Below are 22,987 nucleotides of genomic sequence, written 5' to 3' on the forward strand. Positions count from 1 at the left end.
GGTCAGGAGCTTCATGAGTTCATCATCGACCCTTCGAACCAGCAGGAGCTTCGTGAGTTGGTCTTCCGCACTGCGAAGCATCAGAAGCCCTTCGCGAATTCGTCAGGAGCTTCGTGAGTTCGTCGTGGACATTTCGAACCAGAAGCTCTTCGCAAGCTCGTCTTCAAGCCTTCATGATTTCATCTGCTTTGCAGTTCGAATTTGTGAGTCTTCTTCTTCTTCCACTTCTCTGTTATTGCATATTAGGACATTACATATTTCTACAGAATTTTCTGCTTCTAGACTAACAAAAAGGTAAGGCAGTGAAAAATAATTCCTTTGCCGGCCTTTATAATTCATAAATTTCATCTTTTATTCCTGTTGGATGTTTTGGTGATACATGACATGGCTTTAACAGTTTAACCAAGTGCAGAACTGTCCATGGTTTTAATCTATGCTAAATAAGCTTGTTGTATTAAATTGGATATCTTGGAAGGGAGAATGAACTCTCTTTAGGCTTCAAGTTAATAGTAGGAGATAATATGGAGAGGCCTGCTGTATCTTGCTCTCTGTCACCCACATTCTCTTTGTTCAGATAAATCCTACAGAAGAACATGACCAAGAATAGAGATTGTCAGTTTGGCCAAAAAAATGAACAGATTGAACTAATGAAAAGGCCATTTTATGATCAACAATTGTTGTACAAAGCTTGTATTTTCCCACACCACTCCTACCTAAATTTTTTAATCTAGGTTGATCTGCATCATAAGATAATTCAATCCTCCATGAGAAGGAATACTAGCCACTTTCTAAAATGCAGAGATGAAAAAGAAAATATACATTTTACTTTGGAGTAAAGGGTAAGTAAAGTTGTGCATGTGGTTCCAAGCCACACCAATGTACATGCCATCATTGCCATGAATGAATTCCAAAAGAGAACATATGCCAAAAAGATAAGACATTATCAATGTCCATGACCATGTAGTATAATTGCATTTTTTTTCCACTTGTTGAGTTGGGTTGCTGTAGAAGGATTAAATGTAATGCAAGGCTGTAAATTCTTAGCATCAGCAAGACTGTTGATGTATATGTATGTCTATATCTGTATGTAGTACATGTACAAATTCTTTATGGTATATATATGTAAATATATGTCTGTATCTGTATGTAGTACATGTACATGGTCTCTTTCAGAGTTTCAGGATACTTCTAAAGACTATGGAGTCTGATTCTGAAGTTATATCAATATTGAAATTTCTTCTCATTCTTACGCATAAAGTTTTTTTGACAGAACCAAGAACTATATTAAATATTAATTAGTCCATGACTCCATGGCAATGGTATGAGGTGATGGTTGGATTATGGTCGTTTTCTGTTCTTTCTTTATATGCATAATGACAACTTTTTGACTTGGTCAGTCAAATTTCAATATAAATATTGTGGTCGTTTGACTTATTTCATTATGTTCAATAGAGATATAAAATGAAAATGTTTAATCCCATTTTTCTATTTTTTACAGTGCATTATAAGGATTAGAAGAAAAAAATGTCTCAGTCAATAGCGAATTCAATTGATCAAAATGATGAAATAGTGGTGTTTAAAGAAACTCACATGCTTTAAGAACAGTTGTAATGTTTAAATTTTAGAGACTCACACGAGTCACATGCTTAAAGTTTCTATTTTGAGTTGGATTGAGACTAATTTATTATGTTTTATTGATCTTATAATTTTATTTGCTTGATTTAGGAGTAGTTAATTAATATAAACGATTGAATGGTTGATATAGTTACTAAAAAAGTTAATACAAAAATTAATCGCAAGTTATCGTATACAACTTAATATATTATGACACAAAATAAATTATTAATAAAATTATATTTGAGAATTGCGGGATTTCGATTAGTTATATTTGAGAATGGTGGATTATCCGCTCATTCGCCATGAATTATCCGACCCGAAACCGCTTAATCCACCACTTAAACAAGTCGAATATGGATTATGATTTTTTCACCCAATAATCCGCCTTATCCGTCACGGATTATCCGACTTGATCCGTTTTGCCAGGTCTGGTTGGGAGGAGGGGCGTTGGGCTTTTTGGGTTAATGGGCTTTTAAGTTGTTTTTTTAATACTTTTTTTTAAGTGGGTTGGCGGATATCTGTTGGATAAATCTGACCCAAGCCGTTGGCTGTATATAAAATAAAAAATCATATTTGACTCCGTAACAAATGGTTCAATTATAAATTACTTAAAACGGATTAGATTTGGTCCGGATTAACGAATTTGTATTCATTTTGCCAGGTCTAATTTAGGCGATAATTAACTCTTTTTTGTTACTCTTGCTTTCCCCTATTATCTTGATAAGAGTAATGTTTATGACCATTAAGTCCTTGGTCGAGTTTTTTCCCGTTTTATCTTTATTTTAAAATATTATATTAAATAATATCCTATTTGAAAAAATATTTCCTAAAATGACGTTTTAAACAAATCTTGCAACAAAATTTGCTTAAAAATCGCTATTTCATGTAGCGAGGCGTCTTTCTCTCCTGGCCGCGCTTCTCTCTCTCTCTCTCTTGGCCGCACTTCTCTCTCAAGCATTGATCTCTCTCTCTCTCTCTCTCTCTCTCTCTATTCTTTCACTCCCCGCAAAAACAGAGCAACCCCCAAGGTCACAAAAATAACTAGCAGCAGAAGTTTAAAAAAAAAAAATCCTTCCAAGCTGTTGCCCTCGGGCTCCTGTCGGCATTTCCCCCTCAATAAGTAATTATCAACAACACATCATTCACATGATCATAGTTCCAGTTCTCTTTAATTCTGAATATTTGTCTATTGAATGTTGGACCAAACTAGTTTCCATCTACCTGTTTCAGGGGCACAAAATTGATCTCTGAAGGTGGCAATGCCTGTAAAAGTGAATTGAAAAGAAGGGTTAAAAAATATGCATGTAAGTATAATGCAATTATACATCATTGTTCACTTCTAAAATTGGCCATCCACAGAGCAAACCCAACAACCCATTTTACAGGACACAGAAAAGCTGATATGCAGAGTTACATCTTAAAATTTGTAGAAATATCACTAAACAGTCCATGGAAACAAGAAATATACTAATGCATAAGTTTATGCTTCGATTCCCTGCCAGTGGTCCCAAGGTCGACGAGTTGTTGCACGCTTTCACTTCAGCATAGAAGCGACTCTGAAGCTGAAAAACAGAGCCAACAACACGCATATCACCGCAGCCCCCAGACTCCAAGCTGGGTTGATGCCGGTCCCGGTGATCGGAATCGTGGCCAGGTGAACTGTTGCAAAAGGATTCTTGTTGCATGTCATTAAAATTTAAATAGTAATAAAGAGTCAAGGGGTATGTATGATAATATTAATATTTTTTGAAAAGAAGTTTAAAATACTATTACAATTATTTATTTCAGTATATATTTTTTAGCTGAATTGTAATAACCCAGAAGAGCTTGCAATATACGTGTTCACCTTTGGATGTATTAATGAATAAAATTTATTCAATCCCAGCTTAAATTTAGTTCAAAGTATTCAATCCCATCTTCTGAAGAGCTTGCAATATATGTGTACACCTTCCGGTGAGTTTGCTGCACTGGGTAGAGATAAGACATGAAAGAATCAATCTGTACACAGGCATGAAAGAATTTCCAAAATAAAAAATAAAAAAATGTAATATAAAGAATTTCCACTGGCATTGGCGCTGCATTAACCAGAGAAGGTGAAGTGAAAGACTCTCACGCAACGGCTCGTCGCCGGAGAAGGTGACCTTGGGACCACTGGCAGGGAATCGAAGCATAAACTTATACATTAGTATATTTCTTGTTTCCATGGATTGTGTAGTGATATTTCTGCAAATTTTAAGATGTAACTCTGCATATCAGCTTATTGAAGGGGAAATTCCGACAGGAGCCCAAAGGCAACAGCTTGGAAGGATTTTTTTTTTAAACTTCTGCTGCTAGTTATATTTGTGACCTTGGAGGTTGCTTTGTTTTCGCGGGGAGTGAACCGTGAGAGAGAGAGAGAGAGAGAGATATCAATGCTTGAGAGAGAAAGTGAGAGAAGTGTGGCTAGGGGAGAAGGACCCATGCAAATCTCGCTACATGAAGTAGCGATTTTGAAGCATTTCAAGCAAATCTCGCTGCTTGGTCCAGCGAGATTTGTTTAAATCTAGTTGGACCAAGCAGCGAGATTAAGTGTGCGTCATTCTGAAAAATAATTTCCCAAATAGGATATTATTTAATATATTATTTTAAAATAAAGATAAAATGGGAAAAAACTCTTTCTTTATTACCTTCTTGTCTTTTCACGATCAACCACAATAGAATAAATATAAAATTAATCTTTATAGTTCATCTCTACAAAAAGCAATACAATAAGAAAGAAATAATGATGAATTGTATAAAATGATATTGGTTATCGTGGCTCGAGATACTTATCACCATATCATGTGCACGTGTGGCTAATTCTTCAAATGAGTGTGCTTTAATTCCTTTGAGGATATAGAAAACCCCAACACATGCCTTGGATGGGCATCTTTACAATAGAAATTTCTGAAATATGCTCCTTGCAATCAAGACTTAGGGTGTACCATATGTTGATGTAGTCCACAATGACCTTGTATTTCCATTGTTGTGTTTGTTAGCTATATCAAGCTAACATTGCAAGGTGTGCTATAAAAGCAGTTAAGGAATATTCCTTTTCAAGCTCCTTCCAACTATCAATGGATTCACAGTCTAGTTTTGTATGCAATACATTGCAAAGACTGAACAAACTGCTTGACGAGGTCACCACGAGTATCGACATTATCGCAAGTTTCGACAAATGAGTAACATGTTATTTAGGGTTGCCCGTCCCATCAAATTGTTTAAATTTTAGAGGTTGGTATCCAATGTTCGGAGGTTGGTATCCCGTTTTGAATATGAATTCAAGTACATTAAGGAACTTTGAGGGGTACTATCATTGTTGGAATTGGTGTATTCCCAAGAGGGGGGGTGAATTGGATATTTAAAAATTTCTTCCTACGTTTAATTATCTAGCAACAGTATCTACACAACCTAGGGTCTTTCTAAGCATAAACCAATCCCACAGATGAATGAGATATACCAACATTAAATAAAGTGCAGCATTCACAATCAATTGAAAATAACATACACATGCAGGAATATAAAGTGCTCGAAATTAAAGTACACACACGATATGTTATCGGGGTTCTGCCAATATAGCCTATGTCTTCTTGTTAGCTTGAGGCGGGGACGGCGCTCCCCAGGGTGACACGCTGGGCCCAATAGACCTCTTATCTAATAATTTTTGTAACTGTTCCTTTAACTTTTTTTTTCCCTACTAGTGCCATTCTATACGACGCTTTAAAAATCGCATTGTCCCCAGAACTAGATCAATAGCAAATTCTACCTCATGATCAGGAGGTAGTTCCGACAAATTCTCGGGAAATACATCGAGAAAATCCCTCACTATTGGGATATTCTCTAATCTCAACTCCCCTTCTGATACCTCCTTCACATAAACCAATATCCCTGACAACCCTCTAGCAACAACCTCCTCACCTGAATGGCAGATAACATCTGTAGTGGGGTGTGCACACGTGACCCCACAAATCTATACTTCTGTCCTTCTGGAGATCTAAATACTATCTCTCTTTGATAACAGTCTATACTGGCATAGTTAGCAGCTAGCCAATCCATTTCCAGAATTACCTCGAACTCATGCATATCTAAAATTACCAAATCAGCTGATAAAGACCACCCCTGAATCCAAAATGGACAATTTATGAGTACTTTTCTACACAACACTACAGCCCTAGTCGGTGTAGAAACTAACAGACTAATGTCTAACTGCTGAGTTTCTATCCCACAAAATTTAACAAATTTTTGAGAGATAAAAGAATGAGTCGCCCCCGAATCAAACAAGGCAACATCTTTATATGACAGTATTAAAACAGTACCCGTCACGACATCTCCTACCACCTCAGCATCTCCTAGCATCAAAGCATAGACCCATGCTGAGCAATAATGTCTAACCAAAAGAAAAAATTATATTTCAACACTGAGTGAAGCGTCAAAGCCCAAACCAAGGCCCAATGCTACCTAACCCACAGTCCACACAACACATTTGGACATTCCACAACACATTTGGGATCCAACTCATCAAAATTGAAGAACAAGGACTTAGGGAACGTTTTATAGGAGGGAGGAGGACTCTCTTTTCCTCATTTAGTCGATGTGGGACAAGACCCACTCTTACCAGCACAACCTTACAGCAAAGAAATCCCTCAATTGTTCATGATTCAACTATAGTGCCTTGCCAATCTGATTTTCTGATTTTCTCACTCATTGAAAATCCAAACAACATACACAAAAAATTTCAATTTTATGGACAAACAAAGTACAAGCAGACACATCTGAAATTAGAGGAACTAGTCCTTGATGAAGCACAATATGAGACTCGATTTTCCAGCTCCCACGTCATTGAGCAGAACCTGAGATCACCATAATCTCCATCACTGCCATTCCCTTTCACTGAGAATTTTAGCCTCGTGTCTGAATCCACAACCTCCAACCCCAATTGAGGCCTTAAGCCTTTATCTTTGTTTCCTTCTTTCCAAGAAAGGTAGGTGAATGGGGTCCAGAGTCTCATGTAAATAAGCTCAGTGTTAGGGTGTGACAATGTAATGGGAAAAAGGGGGAGTGAGATACTGCTATAATTGTATTCTTCAGGGATTTGGAATGAATATATGATTATCTATGTGATCGTTTGTATGATTATTCTCTTGTTGTTGAATAATATAAGTAGTCCCTTTGATTGTGGTGTTTTGTCGCCTTGGATTGTGATGTCTCTGATGGTTATAGTCTTATTCGGTATATAAGAATATATTGCTCGTGCGATATCCTATTGTTCCTTGGTTTTCTTAAGTATTGAGACTCACCAGGTGCTCGTGATTGCAGGCTTGAATGTGTGAGACTTGGCTGACTTGTCAAGGGAGAGCTCCCAACGAGTGCCACACGGCCCTTACTTGAGTCCCATTTTGGGGGTCCGTGACACTCAGCTATACTGCTCCAATGAGGGTACGTGACCACCACTAAGTAATCCAATTGTTTCATAAGGTTGGTTAGCATATTATGGTATTGCAGAAGTAGAATCACCACTTATTTTACTTTTATAATGTCTACAGAAACGGTTGACTATAATCTGACCAAAGAATATGTAATCATTTCATCCCTAACTCTTCAAAATAATAGAACCTAAATCTAAAGGGAGGAAACCCATGAGGGAACGTGGAAAATGAATATGAATCTTGCACTGTGATGAATGATGCCACCAGATCTAACACCACTCTAAGAAGTCATTTAGTAAAATTTGCTGACGAAGAAAGATTTTTAAGTCAAGGTCGGCAAGCAAAAGGGGATACTACCCAAGAGGGGGAATGAAGAAGCTAAAGAGATCCCTCAAAAAGCGAAAGCCCTGATGGAGATGACCTTGATTAGAGAAAAAGAAAGAACCATGAAGGGAACCCTTGTTACAATTAAAGCCTGGGAGTTGCGTAGTATGCACCCTTCAATCCCATAACCCTATTGTATATAGAACAAATTGCTTCTAATGTCGCAATAAAAACAAAAATCATCCATTTAAAATATAGCCCTACACGTACCAAATGTATATTTGGCCCATAAAAAAAATGTTCATGTTCTACTGAAATTAAAATTCCAACCAGAAACCCAATATGTCACCTCAAAATAACAAGCAGCTTTTGCCATCATTTCAATCTATCCTAGTAGTTTTTTTTCAGTCACAACTCACCCTTACCTGCATGATAAACTAGTGTAGTACTGAATTAGAATTGAAGAGAATAAACACCCAACTTGTTAACAACACATTAATTTATCAAATTCATCCCACACTGTTGGAGCAATTTTAAATCCAAAATTATAATTACAAAAATCTAGAGACTAAGGAAGTCTGAAGTAGACCTGGCAACGCGGATCGGGTCGGATAATCCGCAGCGGATAAGGCGGATTATCGGGTGAAGAAATTATAATCCATATTCGACTCGTTTAAGTGGCGGATTAGACGGTTTCGGGTCGGATAATTTATGGCGTGTGGGCGGATAATCGGTCATTCTCAAATATAATTTTATTAATAATTTATATTGTGTCATAATAATTTTAAGTTGTATACAACAACTTGCGATTAGTTTGTGTATTAACTTTTCTAATAATTATATCAATCATTCAATCGTTTATACTAATTAACAACTCATGATTCATGTAAGCAAAACTGTAAGCATTAAAACATAATAAATTAGTCCCAATCCAACTTAAAATAGAAACTCAAACCGTGCAACTCATGTGAGTCTCTCTAAAATCTGTTCTTAAAGCATGCGAATTTCTTTAAACACAGCTATTTTCAAATCCGGAGAATCTCTCAAAATAGACATTCCCAATTTTCCATATTAAAAATAGGATATTATCATTCTCTATTCAATGTTATGATGCATTCTTATTTACATTACTATGATAACATCTTTTAATTTTTTTAAATTATCAATTTCTTATATCATGATTTTATATCCTTAAAATAGACATAGATTGAATGAAAGGTAACCTCAATTCTTAAAAACTATCTCATTATCTCTTGCTCTACCAACAAAGTAGCCAAGTAATGCTCAAATTACACATCTCAAATTGCACTGGCTTTTTGTTTTTTTTTTTCAAACTCACAACAATTAAAATCATAAGTTTGAAACTCATGCTCTTAACCAGGATTGAATTTTCTCCCGACATATTTGCTTTTCTTCAAATAAGTTGTAGAATTATATTTTTAGTGTGAAATTATATTGAATACCATCTAAGTACAAAGCTTGAAATCAACTACCTCAAACACAACTTAAGACAAAATTTTTATGGGTTAATTGGTATTATTGTCAAAAATTACAAGAACAAAATCAAAAATAAAAATTAAAAATCAGAAAAAGAAAAATCAAAAAATCAAAAACCAACAAACGACTCAGAAGTCAGAACTCAGAAGACAAATTTCCCCAAAAGAGAGAGAATTGAACCTGGTTCCGTGGGTCGTGAAGCTGAGGCAGCAAGCAAGTGATGGGCAACAGTCGACGACGACGACGACGAAAGTGAAACCCTAAACGAAAGTGAATGAGAAGTGAGAACGCAAAGAATGAGAGAAGAAGCAGAAGATTCAGATTTCAGACGAGCGACTCGAGCGAGAGAGCGATGGGCGAACAACGAACTGGCGAAAGTACGGAACCACTGCAAGGCGAGGGTTGTCACAGACTCACAAGGCTCCGCAAGCGATGGGCGGCAATCGACGAAGGCGACGAAAAATTTAAGTATGAAACCCTAAACGAAAGTGAACGGGAAGTGGGAAGTGAGAACGCAGAGAATGAAAGAATAATCAAAAGATTCAGGTTTACTCTGAAGATTAAGGCGTGTATTAGATCACAAGGCTTGAGCCCAGTGTGCTCTAATAAGACCACCATCCCTCACAAAAGCTTAAGCTGTTAGAAATTAAACCCAATATAATAAGCTTATGGATAGCCTTTGGTTTGGATTTGAAAAGTAGGGCACAAGAGAATACCTTTTTAGTGTCAAGCCATGCAACCTTCACATTTAAGGTTAGTTCATGTCTACGCCTATACCAAAGATGCAGGTTTTGAAAAATAGTCTTCATTTTTCATTTTAATTTTCCCAAAAATTTTAAAGAGTTGGCTATTTTTTTTCAACAACATTTATATGAAATAAATAATGATAAAAAAATTTTAAAACTATTTGCTTCTATAAATAGTTTTATTCTTCATTTCTAATTTTTTTCAAATAATACAAAAAGAGTCATTTTATTTTCTAATTTTCCAAATTTATATAATAAAATTGCAAAATCATTTTTTTTTCTAGATTTCCAACTCTTTATATGCGGGAGTATGGATGATCTTGGACTTCAATTTGTCTAGATTATGTGTTGAATTTTTTCTAAGTCTACACAAATCCCAAAATCCATGATTTCAAATATTACCTTGTATAAATTTTTAAATATTGGAAAACAAGTTATCTTTCTATTACTATTTTAAAATCTAAAAATGAAAAATGATAATTTGTTTTGCACACTTAAAAAAAAAAACACTCTATTTTCTAACTTATGTATTATGAATTTTGAAAAGTTAAAAAATAAACTATTTTTATTTATAATTCATTGGAAAACAAAAAATGTTTTTCAAAATTAAACGGGTCATAAAACATCCTCTATTCATAACAACCAAGTGAAAAGTTAGCCATGGCCCTAAACAGCAACTTTAAATTGCTATTCATGATGTCCTTGAAAATTATTACTATACATGCAATGCAATTGTCATTTCAGTTTTAGATTCTAAAGTTGAAGAAAGAAATGGAAAAAAGATCTATATATGCCAAATAGGGGACCGTCAACAAAACGATAATCATTACAAAATTTATTTTCAAAAAACAATCACTACATTTCACTTTACACCAACTGCTATGCAAATTGAGAAAAAAACCATGACTATTGCATCATCTGGTTTCAAGAGGGCCAGCTAGCTGAAAATCCAGAGAAGAAAGGAAAAATACCTAAACTGGTGTTAATTACTCCTTGTTTAAGACTTTGGGAACCTTAATATATGGCTCCTCATAGCTTGGAACAGCAGCTATCATGAACTCCCTATTGATGAACAGATTTAAATTTAGACTGATTAAATCATAGCAATGCTTATGAATATGCTGCAGGTGCAACAATTAAGGGAAAAAATCAAAGTGCAATCCTTCCCACCTATTCTCAAACGCTTCACCAATATCATCCCGCAAATTGTTACCTTCAGTATCTGCAAAACCAATACAGTATGAGGAGGTGAGACTCAAAGTAGGCGAAATCAGTTGCGGTCAATGCTAAACATATAAAAATCTATAGGCAAAAATGGTTTAGGGATTATCAGCAAAATCTAACATCCCTATGCAGCTTTCAAATGACATAACAGAAAATGCTGGATTGCTAAATAAAGATTATTTTAATTGGTCCAGTACACAGAAATTGATGTGGCTTCATGCATGGAGAGGCACATATGTTTGTTTGTTATTTATTCATCTATTTTTCTATTTACTTTTTATTTTATGTTGCTCATTTTTCTTGAAGGTTGAAAAGGGAAGACAAACTCATTTCAACAATTCACCTTGATTATTGCATGCGACTCTTAATTTCATAAGCATGCTTCTCCTGATACATTTTTTGGTAAATGCTAAAGAAAATAAATACGCACAACGCCTCATAGTGGAATCATATGATTTACTCAACAAATGATTCATCATCTGAAAGAATTAACTAGGCATTTGGTTCAGAGAATCAGATAATAATCCCCCTAGGTTTAGGAAGCCATTCCAACCAGACTCCAGATTACCAAAAGAATAGATGGTAATGTTATGTGGACAATGGGTTTCACAATATCCTAAATGGACACCATGTTGGACTACTGGAATGAACCAATTGTGGGCATCAAGGATAATCACAATGCTTATCCAACCATCAGGATAAGGTCAGCAACATAAGTCAACTATTGAAAGGAACTACATCTTAAAATTCCTCACTAATGACTAAATAACCAGTTAAGTTTCCCTTATAGGTTATAATAAGTAAAGCCTAGCACAAATGGATTGATCATTCTATTCTCTTTCCCATTTGTGACGACAATTTTACTTCTGCTACTTAGAAATGCCTATTAACAACAAACGTTTGAGTTGTGTTTCAATAACCTGCTCTTAACGCAGGCTCAACGCTATGGAGATCGACAGCTTGAAGTTGTCCAAACCTGTCACAAAGGAAACCAAACAATCCTAAATATTGAAAAGCATCATCACAATCATGAGAGGACCCTAAAGAGTACGAAAATTGAAAATGGCAACAAAGTTTGTAAATAGAAATGTAGGAAGATGTTATCACTAATCACAATACTGACATACCTATCAAGAACATCTTCCTATATTTCAATTTACAAACTTTTTTGCACACAAAATGGACCGTTAAATAAAAATAAAAATAAAAGAAAAATAAAAACGACATTAATTTGCTATGTTAACCCCATGTTGATCCCCAATAGAGCACACAATATGGACTGAGATAATAAAACCATTTTGAATGACTCTCACTCTCACAGTTTTAGTGTACATAGCATGCTCTAACTGGAATTATGTCACAGAATTAATATACTACGAATTCACCATAGCTTGACTAGTTATTAGATACAATTGAAGATGATTTAGAAGTGAATAAGCCTACCTCAAATGACCAATAATAACATAAACATAACAAAGGATCAAATGTCATGAAACTCTAATTCAATCTTCCACTAATCCTTAATTGTGCTATTTAACTTGAAAAGGAAAATGTGCTTAAGCACCTGATATTCTACAGACTCAAGGGTTTAGGTAGAGGAAGGGCCGACAGTACCACATTGAGCAACATATATAGATGAGTCATCAGCATGGACAACATGGTAATGGGTTATAAAAGTGATCACAGAAGAAAATAAGGACTAACAAGCATGTAATTTGATGCCCTGAATCAATGGATGGCCAAACATGCAACAGAAGAATGTTTTTGGGCTAAGATTTCGTAGAATTGGAGATGAAAGCATTCTAACACTAAGAAATCTAAAAGAAAAAGGAAGGGGGGGGGGGGCGAGGGGGGAGGATACTCTATAAGACAAGCAGAGTTCCATTGGATGCATAGCGCTGCAACCAAGACAAGCTGAGGTTTTGCAAGTTCAGTCTTGGCTTATTTAACGAATGAACTTCAAAATTAAGTTTAAGCTTCATTGATTAAAGGAGCCAAGCTTCGTCTTGTTCAAGCTCACCTTGTAAATTAAACAAGCATAAATTAGACAAGTCTAATCTTGTTCAAACTTCATCCTTTATTAATGAGTCTTGAAATTAAATTTGAAATCGCTTGGTTAATAAAAATAGATGAATGGATTGGTTCATTCGCAGACCTATCTTATTTTCAACACATTTATATTTTTAAAAGTTCCATTTTATATTTAAAATCTACGTCAAATACTATTTAGTTTATTAGTTTTCTCATCTCAAATCTTAATTAACATACAACAACGACAACGATGACGACAACAAAGTTCCACTAGGTAGAACCGACTACATAAATCCTTTTCTGCCAATTTATAGGATCATGAGCAATTTCCTCAAGTAATTGGCATCACCAACATGCCTTGTAGCAAGAATGATCATAGATGCAGCCCTCATCGCTAATGAGGTGTAGATACCTATCAAAGGGAAAGGAGAAGCAGTGTGGTAATAAGCTAGACATGGAGAAAGCTTATGATCACATTAATTGGAACTTTCTTCTTTATCTTCTTAGAAAGATGGATTTCAAGGAGTGATGGTGTAGTGGGATCACCCATTGCCTAAGTACTCCAAGCTTCTTACTGCTCATAAATGGGTGCCCCTTTGACTTCTTTAGCTCGTCTAGAGGTCTAAGACAAGGGGACCCTTTGTCTCCCTTTCTTATTCATTATCGTAATGGAGGTCCTGAGCCTCATGTTGGAAAAAACCACTAGCAGAGGACTCCTTAAAGGCCTCACAATTGACAGTATGGAGGATCTTTGGAAGTATCTCACCTTTCATTCGCAGATGAAACCATCATTTTCTATGAGGATGACCCTCTATATATTCTAAACATGTGTTGCATTTTTAGTAGCATTTGAGGTCGTTCTAGGTTTGAAAGTCTCAAAAAAAGAGAAATCATTATGATCGGCGATGATTCAAGAGGATCACTCCTTGCAAGTCTCTTAGGGTGCAAATTAGGATCCTTCCTTATCAACTACCTCGGGTTGCCACTTGGAGCCAAATTTAAAGATAAAAGAATTTGGGACCCATCATCGAGAAGTTTAAGAAAAGGCTTGCACGATGGAAAGGGAACTTCTTGACAAAAGGAGGGAGACTCACTCTTATTAAAAGAACCTTGATACACATTTCGATTTACTTCACGTCCCTCCTCCCACTCCCAATTTTTATTGCCAAAATAATGAAAGGGAACAAAATAGGTTCCTTGGGGGGAAGGTGGGGCCAAAATTCAAATTCCACCTAGTCAAATGGGGCCTAGTGAAACAGCCAATTAGTTCAAGAAGCTTGGGTTTGAAGTCCTTTCGCATCTTCAATAAAGACCTTCTTGGAAAATGGTTTTGGAAATTCATGATTGAGAAGGATCACCTTTGGCAGAAAATTGTAGCAATAAAATATGGGCTTGAGCACAATAGGTAGATCTCTCCGGCTGGCAGAGGACCATACGACATAGGGGCGTGGAAATACATTTGGAAAGGCTAGAATGACTTTTTATCCCCAATTAGATTTCAAGTAGGGGATGGAGACAACATTTATTTTTGGTATGATGTGTGGATTTATCCGAAGATTCTTAGTGTCTTATTTCCAACCATCTAAAACATAGCTTGTCATAGAGATGCTTGCATTAGTCAGCACCTTCAAGCATCAATTCAGGGGTTTTCTGGAATATCCCTTTTTATAGAAATGTGGAAGATTGGGAACTTCACCAGCTCATTGATTTCTACAATCATCTTCACAAGATCCAACCTCAAAACATTAATGACCTTGTTTGGTCCTTGGACAAAAAAGGGATCTTCATTGTCAAATAATTTTACAAGAAACTCTTTATCCAGGAGTCGATCAACATTCACTCCCCTTGCTCTCAATTATGGAAGACAGATGCCCCGAATAAGGTTGCATTTTTTACCTAAGAAGTAGCTTATGGTAAGATCTTGACCCTCAACAACTTGCAAAAAAGGAGGGTCTCCTTTGCCATCAGATATGCCCTTCGCAAGGTTCAGGCTGAATCAGTAGACCACACCCTTCTCCATTGTCCTTGGACTAGAAACCTTTGGAATGTGGTTTTGATTCTTATCGAACAAAGGTGGGTTACCACTAGATTTGTTGGAGGGGAGCTCTAGGTTTGGAGAGTGATTCAAGCAACAAAGCAAAAGAGGAAGGCTTTCTCTCATTCCTCTCACAATTTTCTGGTGCGCATGGAAAGAGAGAAACAAGAGAGTTTTCAAAAATTCAATCTTGACACTTCATTTCAGTAAAGAGCAATGGTTTACTATGGTTACTAATTGGCATAGTGGACTCGTAGCAAATGAGTTTAATGCAATTTTTTAGAGCTCACTCTTCTACGCTGTTTGGCTTATGTTGCAGATGTTTGAACCATCTAAGTCGCCCTTCCCTTATCTTCGTGCGATTGCCTAACTAATTGCGAATATATTCATACCTTAATTTATCTTTTACTGTTATACCACTCGTCACTTTAATATTCTTATTTCAACAACTTTTACTTTTTGGATATGTTGTTTCTTAGTTTTACAACATTTTGATTCATAAAGCATAGCTAGTCTTATAGTCACACCATAAAACTTTCCTTTTAATTTTAAGGGTATTCACTGATCACATAACACAAACTTCTCCATTTTATCAATCGTACTTTAACTCTACGTATAACATCTTTGATTTCTCCTTCCGCTTGCATAATAGATTCAAGGTATCAAAATCTAGTATTGCTATTAGTTTCTTGACCATCAAGTTTAAACTTTTCTTTAATATTACTCCTACTATGATTGAAATTATTTCATACATTTTCCCTCATTTTTTTATTTATCCTAAAACTTTTGACTCCAAAAATTCTTTCCATAATTATCATCAGTCTTTTAAAAGCGTTCTTAACCACCGCCTTTGAGGTGTGCCTCAATGTGTTTTTGGGCAAAAACGCCCTAAGGCGTATTTTAAAATGTAATAACTCCCCATATGTGTATGCCTTTTGCAGCTGGGAATATGCCTCAGCCAAAAAAAATGCACTTTTCATGCCTCAAAATTAAAGGCGTATGTATATTGATCCTCTTATTAACCTATTTTCTAAATAATATAAATATTTTAAGAAATAGAAAATATCATATTAGGGAACAGATCCCCTTCGTTCGTGCAAGCTCCAGTCCCTCCTCAATGATGGCAACCTCTCAACTAAGCACCCCCCTCGACGAAGCAACTCCCTTGACAAGGCCTCTCTTTAACAAAGTTGTGTTGATCTTCTCCAGCAAGGCTCATCCAACGTTGGTGTCTCTCTTGCCAAGCACAATTCCTAATCTTCTCTCTCTGATGGACCAATTGGTGTTTTCGAGTCTCTCTCTCTCGTCTCACGTCTTGACAACTTCTCTCTCATATCTCAAGTCGTCACGTGTTCTCCTAGTCTAGAGAGGAGCTGTTCCCCCACCCCTTTCTGTGCCCTACTGATATTTCTGTCAAGTGTGCACATGGCAGCCACATGCCCACGCCTGGCCCTGTGGCTGATTTATGTATTTGGACTTTAGAGTTTTGTTTCCATATAATTCTTTGTTTACAATTAAAACAACAAAATTTAATAAATTCCATATTAATTTTGATATATATAACTTATTTTATATATTTAAAATAATAAAAAATTAAATTCCTAAAAGGCTTAATCCTCAACACCTCGAGGCTTAGGCCTCGTCTTAGGAAAGGTAAAACATCTCGCCTTATGCCTTTGCCTTTTAAAACACTGATTATCATGCTTTTAAAACAAATTTTAGAGGTTAAATCAACATTGCATTTGACACATAATATGCATGTGTTGCTAGGGGTGTATAAAAATTACCGAAAAACCGAAAATCGGACCGAAACCATAAATGGTTCAGTTTTTTGGTTTTCAGTTTCGGTTGCGGTTTTCAAAAATAAAATAGTTCGGTTTCGGTTTCAGTTTTATGTTAAAACCGAACCGAAAAAAACCAAAAAACCGTTTTATATAAGATATATATATATAATATAGCCAGTAAAAATATAGCATGCAATATAGCTATATAGTCACTATAGAAAATAAAAATCATCAATAAATTTTTAAGAACTTTATGAAAAATAAAGGTTATTTTTGTTAAAAGTGTCCAACATATTTTATTTTGTTAAAATTATGAGTCCCAATAAAAAATAAAGGTTATTTTTTTTGTAAAAAAAATCGCTTTAAAACCGAAAAACCGCAACCGAACCGCCACATTTTCGGTTTTCAATTAAAGCATAATTTCAGTTCGGTTTCAGTTTCGGTTCAGAAATTCCAAAACTGAAAATTTCGGATCGGTTTTCGGTTTTGGCCAAAACCGAATCGCACCGAACCGTGTACAGTCCTAGTCACACAAATGCACATTCTTAATTTCCATCTGTTAGCCAAAAAGAAAACAGAAAACTCAAAAATCTTTAGTATATCTTCCTCCATCGTCTCAACAACAATGGAACAGATGCATAACAGAAAAACCAAATCCTCAAGTTCATGCAATATACAATAACCACAAATGATTAAGTATGTGCAAGTCGGTGCGTACTATTTCTGCACACAAGAGCGAGAGATGGAGAAAGGAGTACCAGTCTATTACTTGTTGAATTTTTGGAGCAAATTCCTCAACCTGCATACAAATGAGAATTAAATTAGTTAAAAAGTACAAAACAACAATTTGGAAGAGCTTTTCTTCTTCTAAATTAAAAAATGAATAAATTCAACTTCTTAGATTGGGCGAAAACTTGCCAGAAACTCAAATCATGCAAGACCAAAGACAAAGATTAAACCTCAGATGGAGTAAGAGAGATACGAGCGGTTTCAGCCAAACGAGGCACATCGGGAGGATCCTGAGCTGAGCGAGCAGAGTAGCTCCGGACTCTTTGCATAAATGCTTTTCCAAAGCAGCTTTGGCGGCTACAAAGGCAATGCTTTGTCGGTATTTGGCAAAGCATAAACACTGCCCTGCTGCTTCCCATTTTGATGGAGGGGCCTCGCTAGCTGATGCTCCTATCCACTCTCCGTGCACAGTTACTTGCCTTGGTGATTTTAGGTCATTAATAACGATGTCATTTAATCTTTTGCACTAAAAAAATACTAGGTACAGTTTAGTTGTGAGAGTTTTCCATTTCTCAATTTATAATTTTCTAAGGGTCCTTTTGGATCAAGAATTTTGGGTGAGAAAAAGAAAGGAAAGAAAAAAAGTAAACTCATTTTCCACTATATTTTCCCTTTATACCAAATACAACTAAAAATGATTTTTTTAAAATGGTTAAAAATAAAGAAAAATCAAATGTAAATGGTGTAAATTCATATTTTTATTCATTGATTTGGCATAATTTTTGTTTTCTTTCTCACTTTCCTTGATAAACAAATAAGAAAAAGTGGATTTCTTCATATTTTCCTATCCGTAAGATTTTTCAAGTTCCAAACAGACACGAAGGTTACGTTTGATTTTCGGAAAACCTATTTTTAGGAATAGAATAGTTATTCCATATGAATGGAATAGAGAAGGAATAGAGCAACTATTCCTATTCCTTTGTTTGGTTTGCAAAAAGGAATATCCATTCTTATTGTTTTTATTCCCAATTCTCCCTAAGCATGTCCCACTTGCATTTCACCTTATTAATTCCCATTTGCCTTCACATGAATATAATCCAAAAAATGAAAATATTTTTCATATGCTTCAGATTATCAAATAAATAAATAAATGCAAGTACATTCATCTCCTTCAATTATCACATTTCTCAAAAACAAATTAAAAATGCATATAATTTGAACCATCGAGCTATATTTTCCCAAATATTAAAGTTAAAAAAATAAATATATAAATAAATTAAAAAATTTAATAAAAACCAAAATCAAAATATCAAATTACATACACTTCACTATAAAACTAATTCAACTCACAAATTTTTAAAATAATCCATAGGGAACTTTAAGCCCATGTCTCCTATTGATTGCATCACGAAGAACTCTCCCATCAGCTGCATATCCCTCCCAACCAGGAAGAACATAGACAAATTGCATTTCAGGTATACATACCCTTAACATGTTCATTACAATATCACCTTTGCGATTTTGGTATCTAGGTTTATTCACCACGAGTACCCTAACTCTTTAAAGTCCCATCTAAAGCATCTAGGTAATTCTACAATTATCCATAGGGAACTTTAAGCCCATGTCTCCTACTGATTGCATCACGAAAAAACTCTCCCATCAGCTGCAGATCCCTCCCAACCAGGAAGAACATAGACAAAATGCATTTCAGGTGTACATACCCCTAACATGTTCATTACAATATCACCTTTGTGATTTTGGTATCTAGGTTTATTCACCACGAGTACCCTAACTCCAATAAAAGTCTCATCTAAAGCACCTAGGTCATTTTACAATCGAAATCAAATAACATTGTAAAAGAAGTGCCAAAATGTATTTAAACCTAAACCAAAAAAGTAGTAAATATGTAATCTACCTACCTTAAACCATTTCCATCAATTATTTGAGGAGTATGCAGAGATGGGTTCCGATTTTTTAAACAGATGTGCACGTAAATGCATTACTGCATTCAAAACCTTGAGGAAACATAGGCTAATTGTTTTTCCCCAAACGTCCAAAATTGGGCAAGAATGTTTAAGATCATTCCTACTAGCTCATCTATAAGCATGTTCCTTGTTGAGCTAAAGTGCCCAATGTGCCTGATATTTTCCAACATCTCACACAATTTAAAAAACACTTGTCTATTCATTCTCAATTGGTCGATACACGCTACCTCACGATCTTGCACAAGTCTTCTAATATATTCTCGTTTTGCATAAAAATCTAACACATCAGAACTAATTCGAGGCCTATGACTACGTAGTGACATATATTAAATAGATTGGGTTTAGCTACCCATCCCAATAAGCCAAGATTAACAATTATTTTTTCAAAATATGTTACAATTTTAGATGTAATAACATATATTAAATAATCTGCCAACATAGCCATCAAGGAGACCCAAAGACGAAGCACCACATAAAAAGAGCAGAGGGGGGAAAAAGTTAGAAAAAACAATGCTACAAATACCATTTGCATTTAATTTTATGTAATCAAATTTCCTACATAGCTTTGTCCATGTATATTTACATTTATATAAAATGAATACAAAGATTATACGCTACCTTAGATGACAGTGCATTACATTGCCTGTCAAATTTATCAACTGAAATTAAACTCACAGCCTATGTTCAATCATATGAAGTATATACTAATCAATTAATTTCTCTTTTATCGAATTGCTATTTAATCTATTTTATAAGTTACAAAATACAATCAAATAAATCTCTCCAGCAACCAGCACATACAAGTCGACAGCTATTGCACAGAAAATGGCTACAATAAGCATGGTACACGTCAAGCTGTGATGACAAGTTTTCTGCATTGATTAAAATTATTTGTATGTTAATTTACATGCTGTGATCAATAAACATCAATGGGAAAACTTCTTACATATTGTTTGAATAGTGGGATTTACCATGCTACAACTATGGATACAAGCAGCTTATCCTGCAGTAAAATTCATATTCACAAAGCAACCAGCGAAGTAGCACCACCATGTTAATGACTTGTATAGTCATTGAGGCACCTATCTTACAAAGCTAACACTCATGTAATGCTCTGGGTACATTAAGAGTATCCATTGTCCAGATCCTTTAAAGTGCATGCTTAAATTTACTAACAGGTTGTCCAATATCACAACCAAACACAATTTTCAGTTCCAAGGTACACAAACGGAGCCCTAAGCCAAAGCTTGAGCATCAAGCCAATCACCTTAGTAAATGAGTCCAAATAACAACATGACTTCAGACTGTTCAACTGAAGAAAGGAACCAAACCAAGCACCGTAAACTGGTTTAAGGCAATCGAATCATCATTTAAGTTTGCCTCAACTACAACAGATCTTAATCATTTTGGATATTTTAAGTTTCCATAAGCAGATGGCTGCAGCATTTCCTCCATTGCAAGGCAGTACTTATGGAAGCAGCACTACTGCTACAACTGCTGCTGCTGCTGCTGCCATTGTGATGAGCACCGACCATATGGGGCATGTGCCCTATGATGTCTACAAGTCATTCTGGCCTAACATTTTTTCTCCTTGATGAAATTTAAACTACTAATCTCTGACTCTGTCAGTCTATCTCTCTATCAATCACTGATGTTAATTCCATCATCTATCAATCTAATGATGGAATTAAAGTCTGTAATAACATGGGGAGGGGTAGAGCTTCTGCTTGTTTCAGGATAGGTAATTGTGTGTGTGTTGGGGGGGAGGGGGGGGGGGGGTTTACTAGCTACCATGGAATTGAAGCAAAGTAACTTTTCTGAATTACCTTCTAGCGTTTTTCTTCCAGTTCAAAAAAAGTATGTATTGTTGTTTCTCTCTAAAGTGGTGTTTGTTTTATTGAAACAAAGTCACTGTGCTTTGAGTTGCATAAGGTTTCGTATTTTCTACAAGACACTTCACCTGCTTTAATCCTACTGCAGGGTAGTTCATTCAGTTCAGCATAAGGCTCTTTACAGGAAAATTGTCAAAGTGGTAATTCCATAGCCCTATCACACCTTGTTACAGCCACATCCAACAAATTTATTGCTCTCTCCAGTACATAGCAGGATCTGTTAACCAAATGCAAGTTCTTTTCTTCTCCTTCTTTCTACTTCACATAATTGCATTCATGATCAGATTTGAGTGCTGCCTTGTTTTCTTTAGTCTGTCACAACATATTTGTTGTTTCCCCATATTTCTGTACTGTTTTTGCACACAAAATGTATTGCCTTCGCTTTCAATTTTTTGATTCTCAGCCCTGCAGTTTCTTACTAGTTTTGTCTTCTCCTACTGGTAATGTAGAATCTGTCTTACCAAGTTTGGAATTTCCAACTTTATTAATTTTCTAGGTAACAATATTTAAATTAACATATAGATTAATGACCTTATATAGCCAAATTGAGGATGCCTCCCACAGAAAGAGAGGAGATTTATTACTAGTCTATGGAAGATATGACCTGTAATTTGAATTTCAAACAATCTGGGCTAAACTTGTTAGGTCTCACTACAATGAGCCGAAGGCTACTGGCCTACTGTGCCAAAATATCAGCAGAGAGCAACAACACAAATGGGTTGGTAATAATTCCTTTGTTTGCAGACCTCACTATATGCAGAACCGCACATGGGTTATCCTAATTTTTCTGTCCCTGTTTTGAGGGAGAGAAACAGCATACAGGTAAGTAAAATAAGCCAATGTGAGGCGTGCTCTTCCTCAGTTGGTTCTGGAGGATCCGTCCCTAATTTTGTCCGGATTGTGGGAAAAGGTAAAGGAAATACAGCAAGGGTCACAGGGAAGTCACTGAGCATCTCACTAGACAAAGACAAGAGATGCCTCCATCCACTTAACCAACTGGCAGTGGCCAAGCACGAGAATGTTCTTCTATTTTTCTCAATAACTAAATAATAGGAAAGAGAAATTTGAAGTAGTGCCTCATTTTCTTTTATAGAACTTAGTTTATTTCAAAACTTCAGCCTGAATACAGAAAACTAAACCTTTTTTTTTCTTTTCAAGAACACAATAACTAAATTACAAGAGTCTCAAATTCTTTTCTAAAGTTTTCCCCCGGAGATTTAATCCATAAATTCATTTGTAAGGAAACTTTCGTAAGCTAGCGAGTCTTTGCATTCTTGTTGCAAGACTCAAGAGTTTGTCTTGTGCTTTGAAGAAAATATTTTTGACAAGCTTGTTTTCAAACTATCTCGTGTGCTTGACTTTTGAAAATCATTTTCGATATTTTGATTGTGTGTTTCAAGATTTTTGATATTGCATGTTGTAATTGATATTGTCATTTTGATTCAAAGATCCCTACACATACACTCTCACACTGTGATTGCAATATTTGCATTATCTTGAGAGTAGGCATATTATCTTCACTGAGCTTATAGATCCTATCATATTGAAATGTATTGGTTATACTGGTACATATATGCTTATTGGAGAAACACATATATTGTACAAAAAATTTGTGTTTCATTATTTGTAGTATTCCAGACGTGGCCTAGAAGGGTGTTAATCCAACCCATAAGGATTTG

The 22,987-nt window shown here is 35.6% G+C and overlaps 1 protein-coding gene across 13 annotated transcripts in view; it reads right to left on the reverse strand.

Annotated features, from left to right (window-relative positions):
• Positions 1-340: 340 nt before the first annotated feature.
• Positions 341-22,987, reverse strand: part of LOC131163757 (glutamyl-tRNA(Gln) amidotransferase subunit C, chloroplastic/mitochondrial) — a 34,156-nt gene continuing 11,509 nt past the window's right edge. For 2 of the 13 annotated variants that reach the window (XM_058120486.1, XM_058120485.1), the window contains 6 exons: positions 17,662-17,910; positions 17,461-17,501; positions 11,773-11,828; positions 10,799-10,850; positions 10,600-10,690; positions 341-581 (listed from right to left, as the gene is read on the reverse strand). In XM_058120486.1, coding sequence (XP_057976469.1) covers positions 10,615-10,690; positions 10,799-10,850; positions 11,773-11,828; positions 17,461-17,501; positions 17,662-17,850 — 414 coding nt within the window. In that variant the 5' untranslated portion in view covers positions 17,851-17,910 and the 3' untranslated portion in view covers positions 341-581; positions 10,600-10,614. Of the gene's footprint in view, positions 582-2,686; positions 2,881-2,906; positions 3,277-8,890; positions 9,361-10,387; positions 10,691-10,798; positions 10,851-11,772; positions 11,829-17,460; positions 17,502-17,661; positions 17,958-22,987 lie in introns of those variants that run through there. The other 11 variants (XM_058120475.1, XM_058120476.1, XM_058120480.1 and 8 more) reach the window with 9 other exon arrangements.

This window comes from Malania oleifera, chromosome 9 (assembly GCF_029873635.1).
Source record: "Malania oleifera isolate guangnan ecotype guangnan chromosome 9, ASM2987363v1, whole genome shotgun sequence".
Lineage (NCBI taxonomy): Eukaryota > Viridiplantae > Streptophyta > Magnoliopsida > Santalales > Ximeniaceae > Malania > Malania oleifera.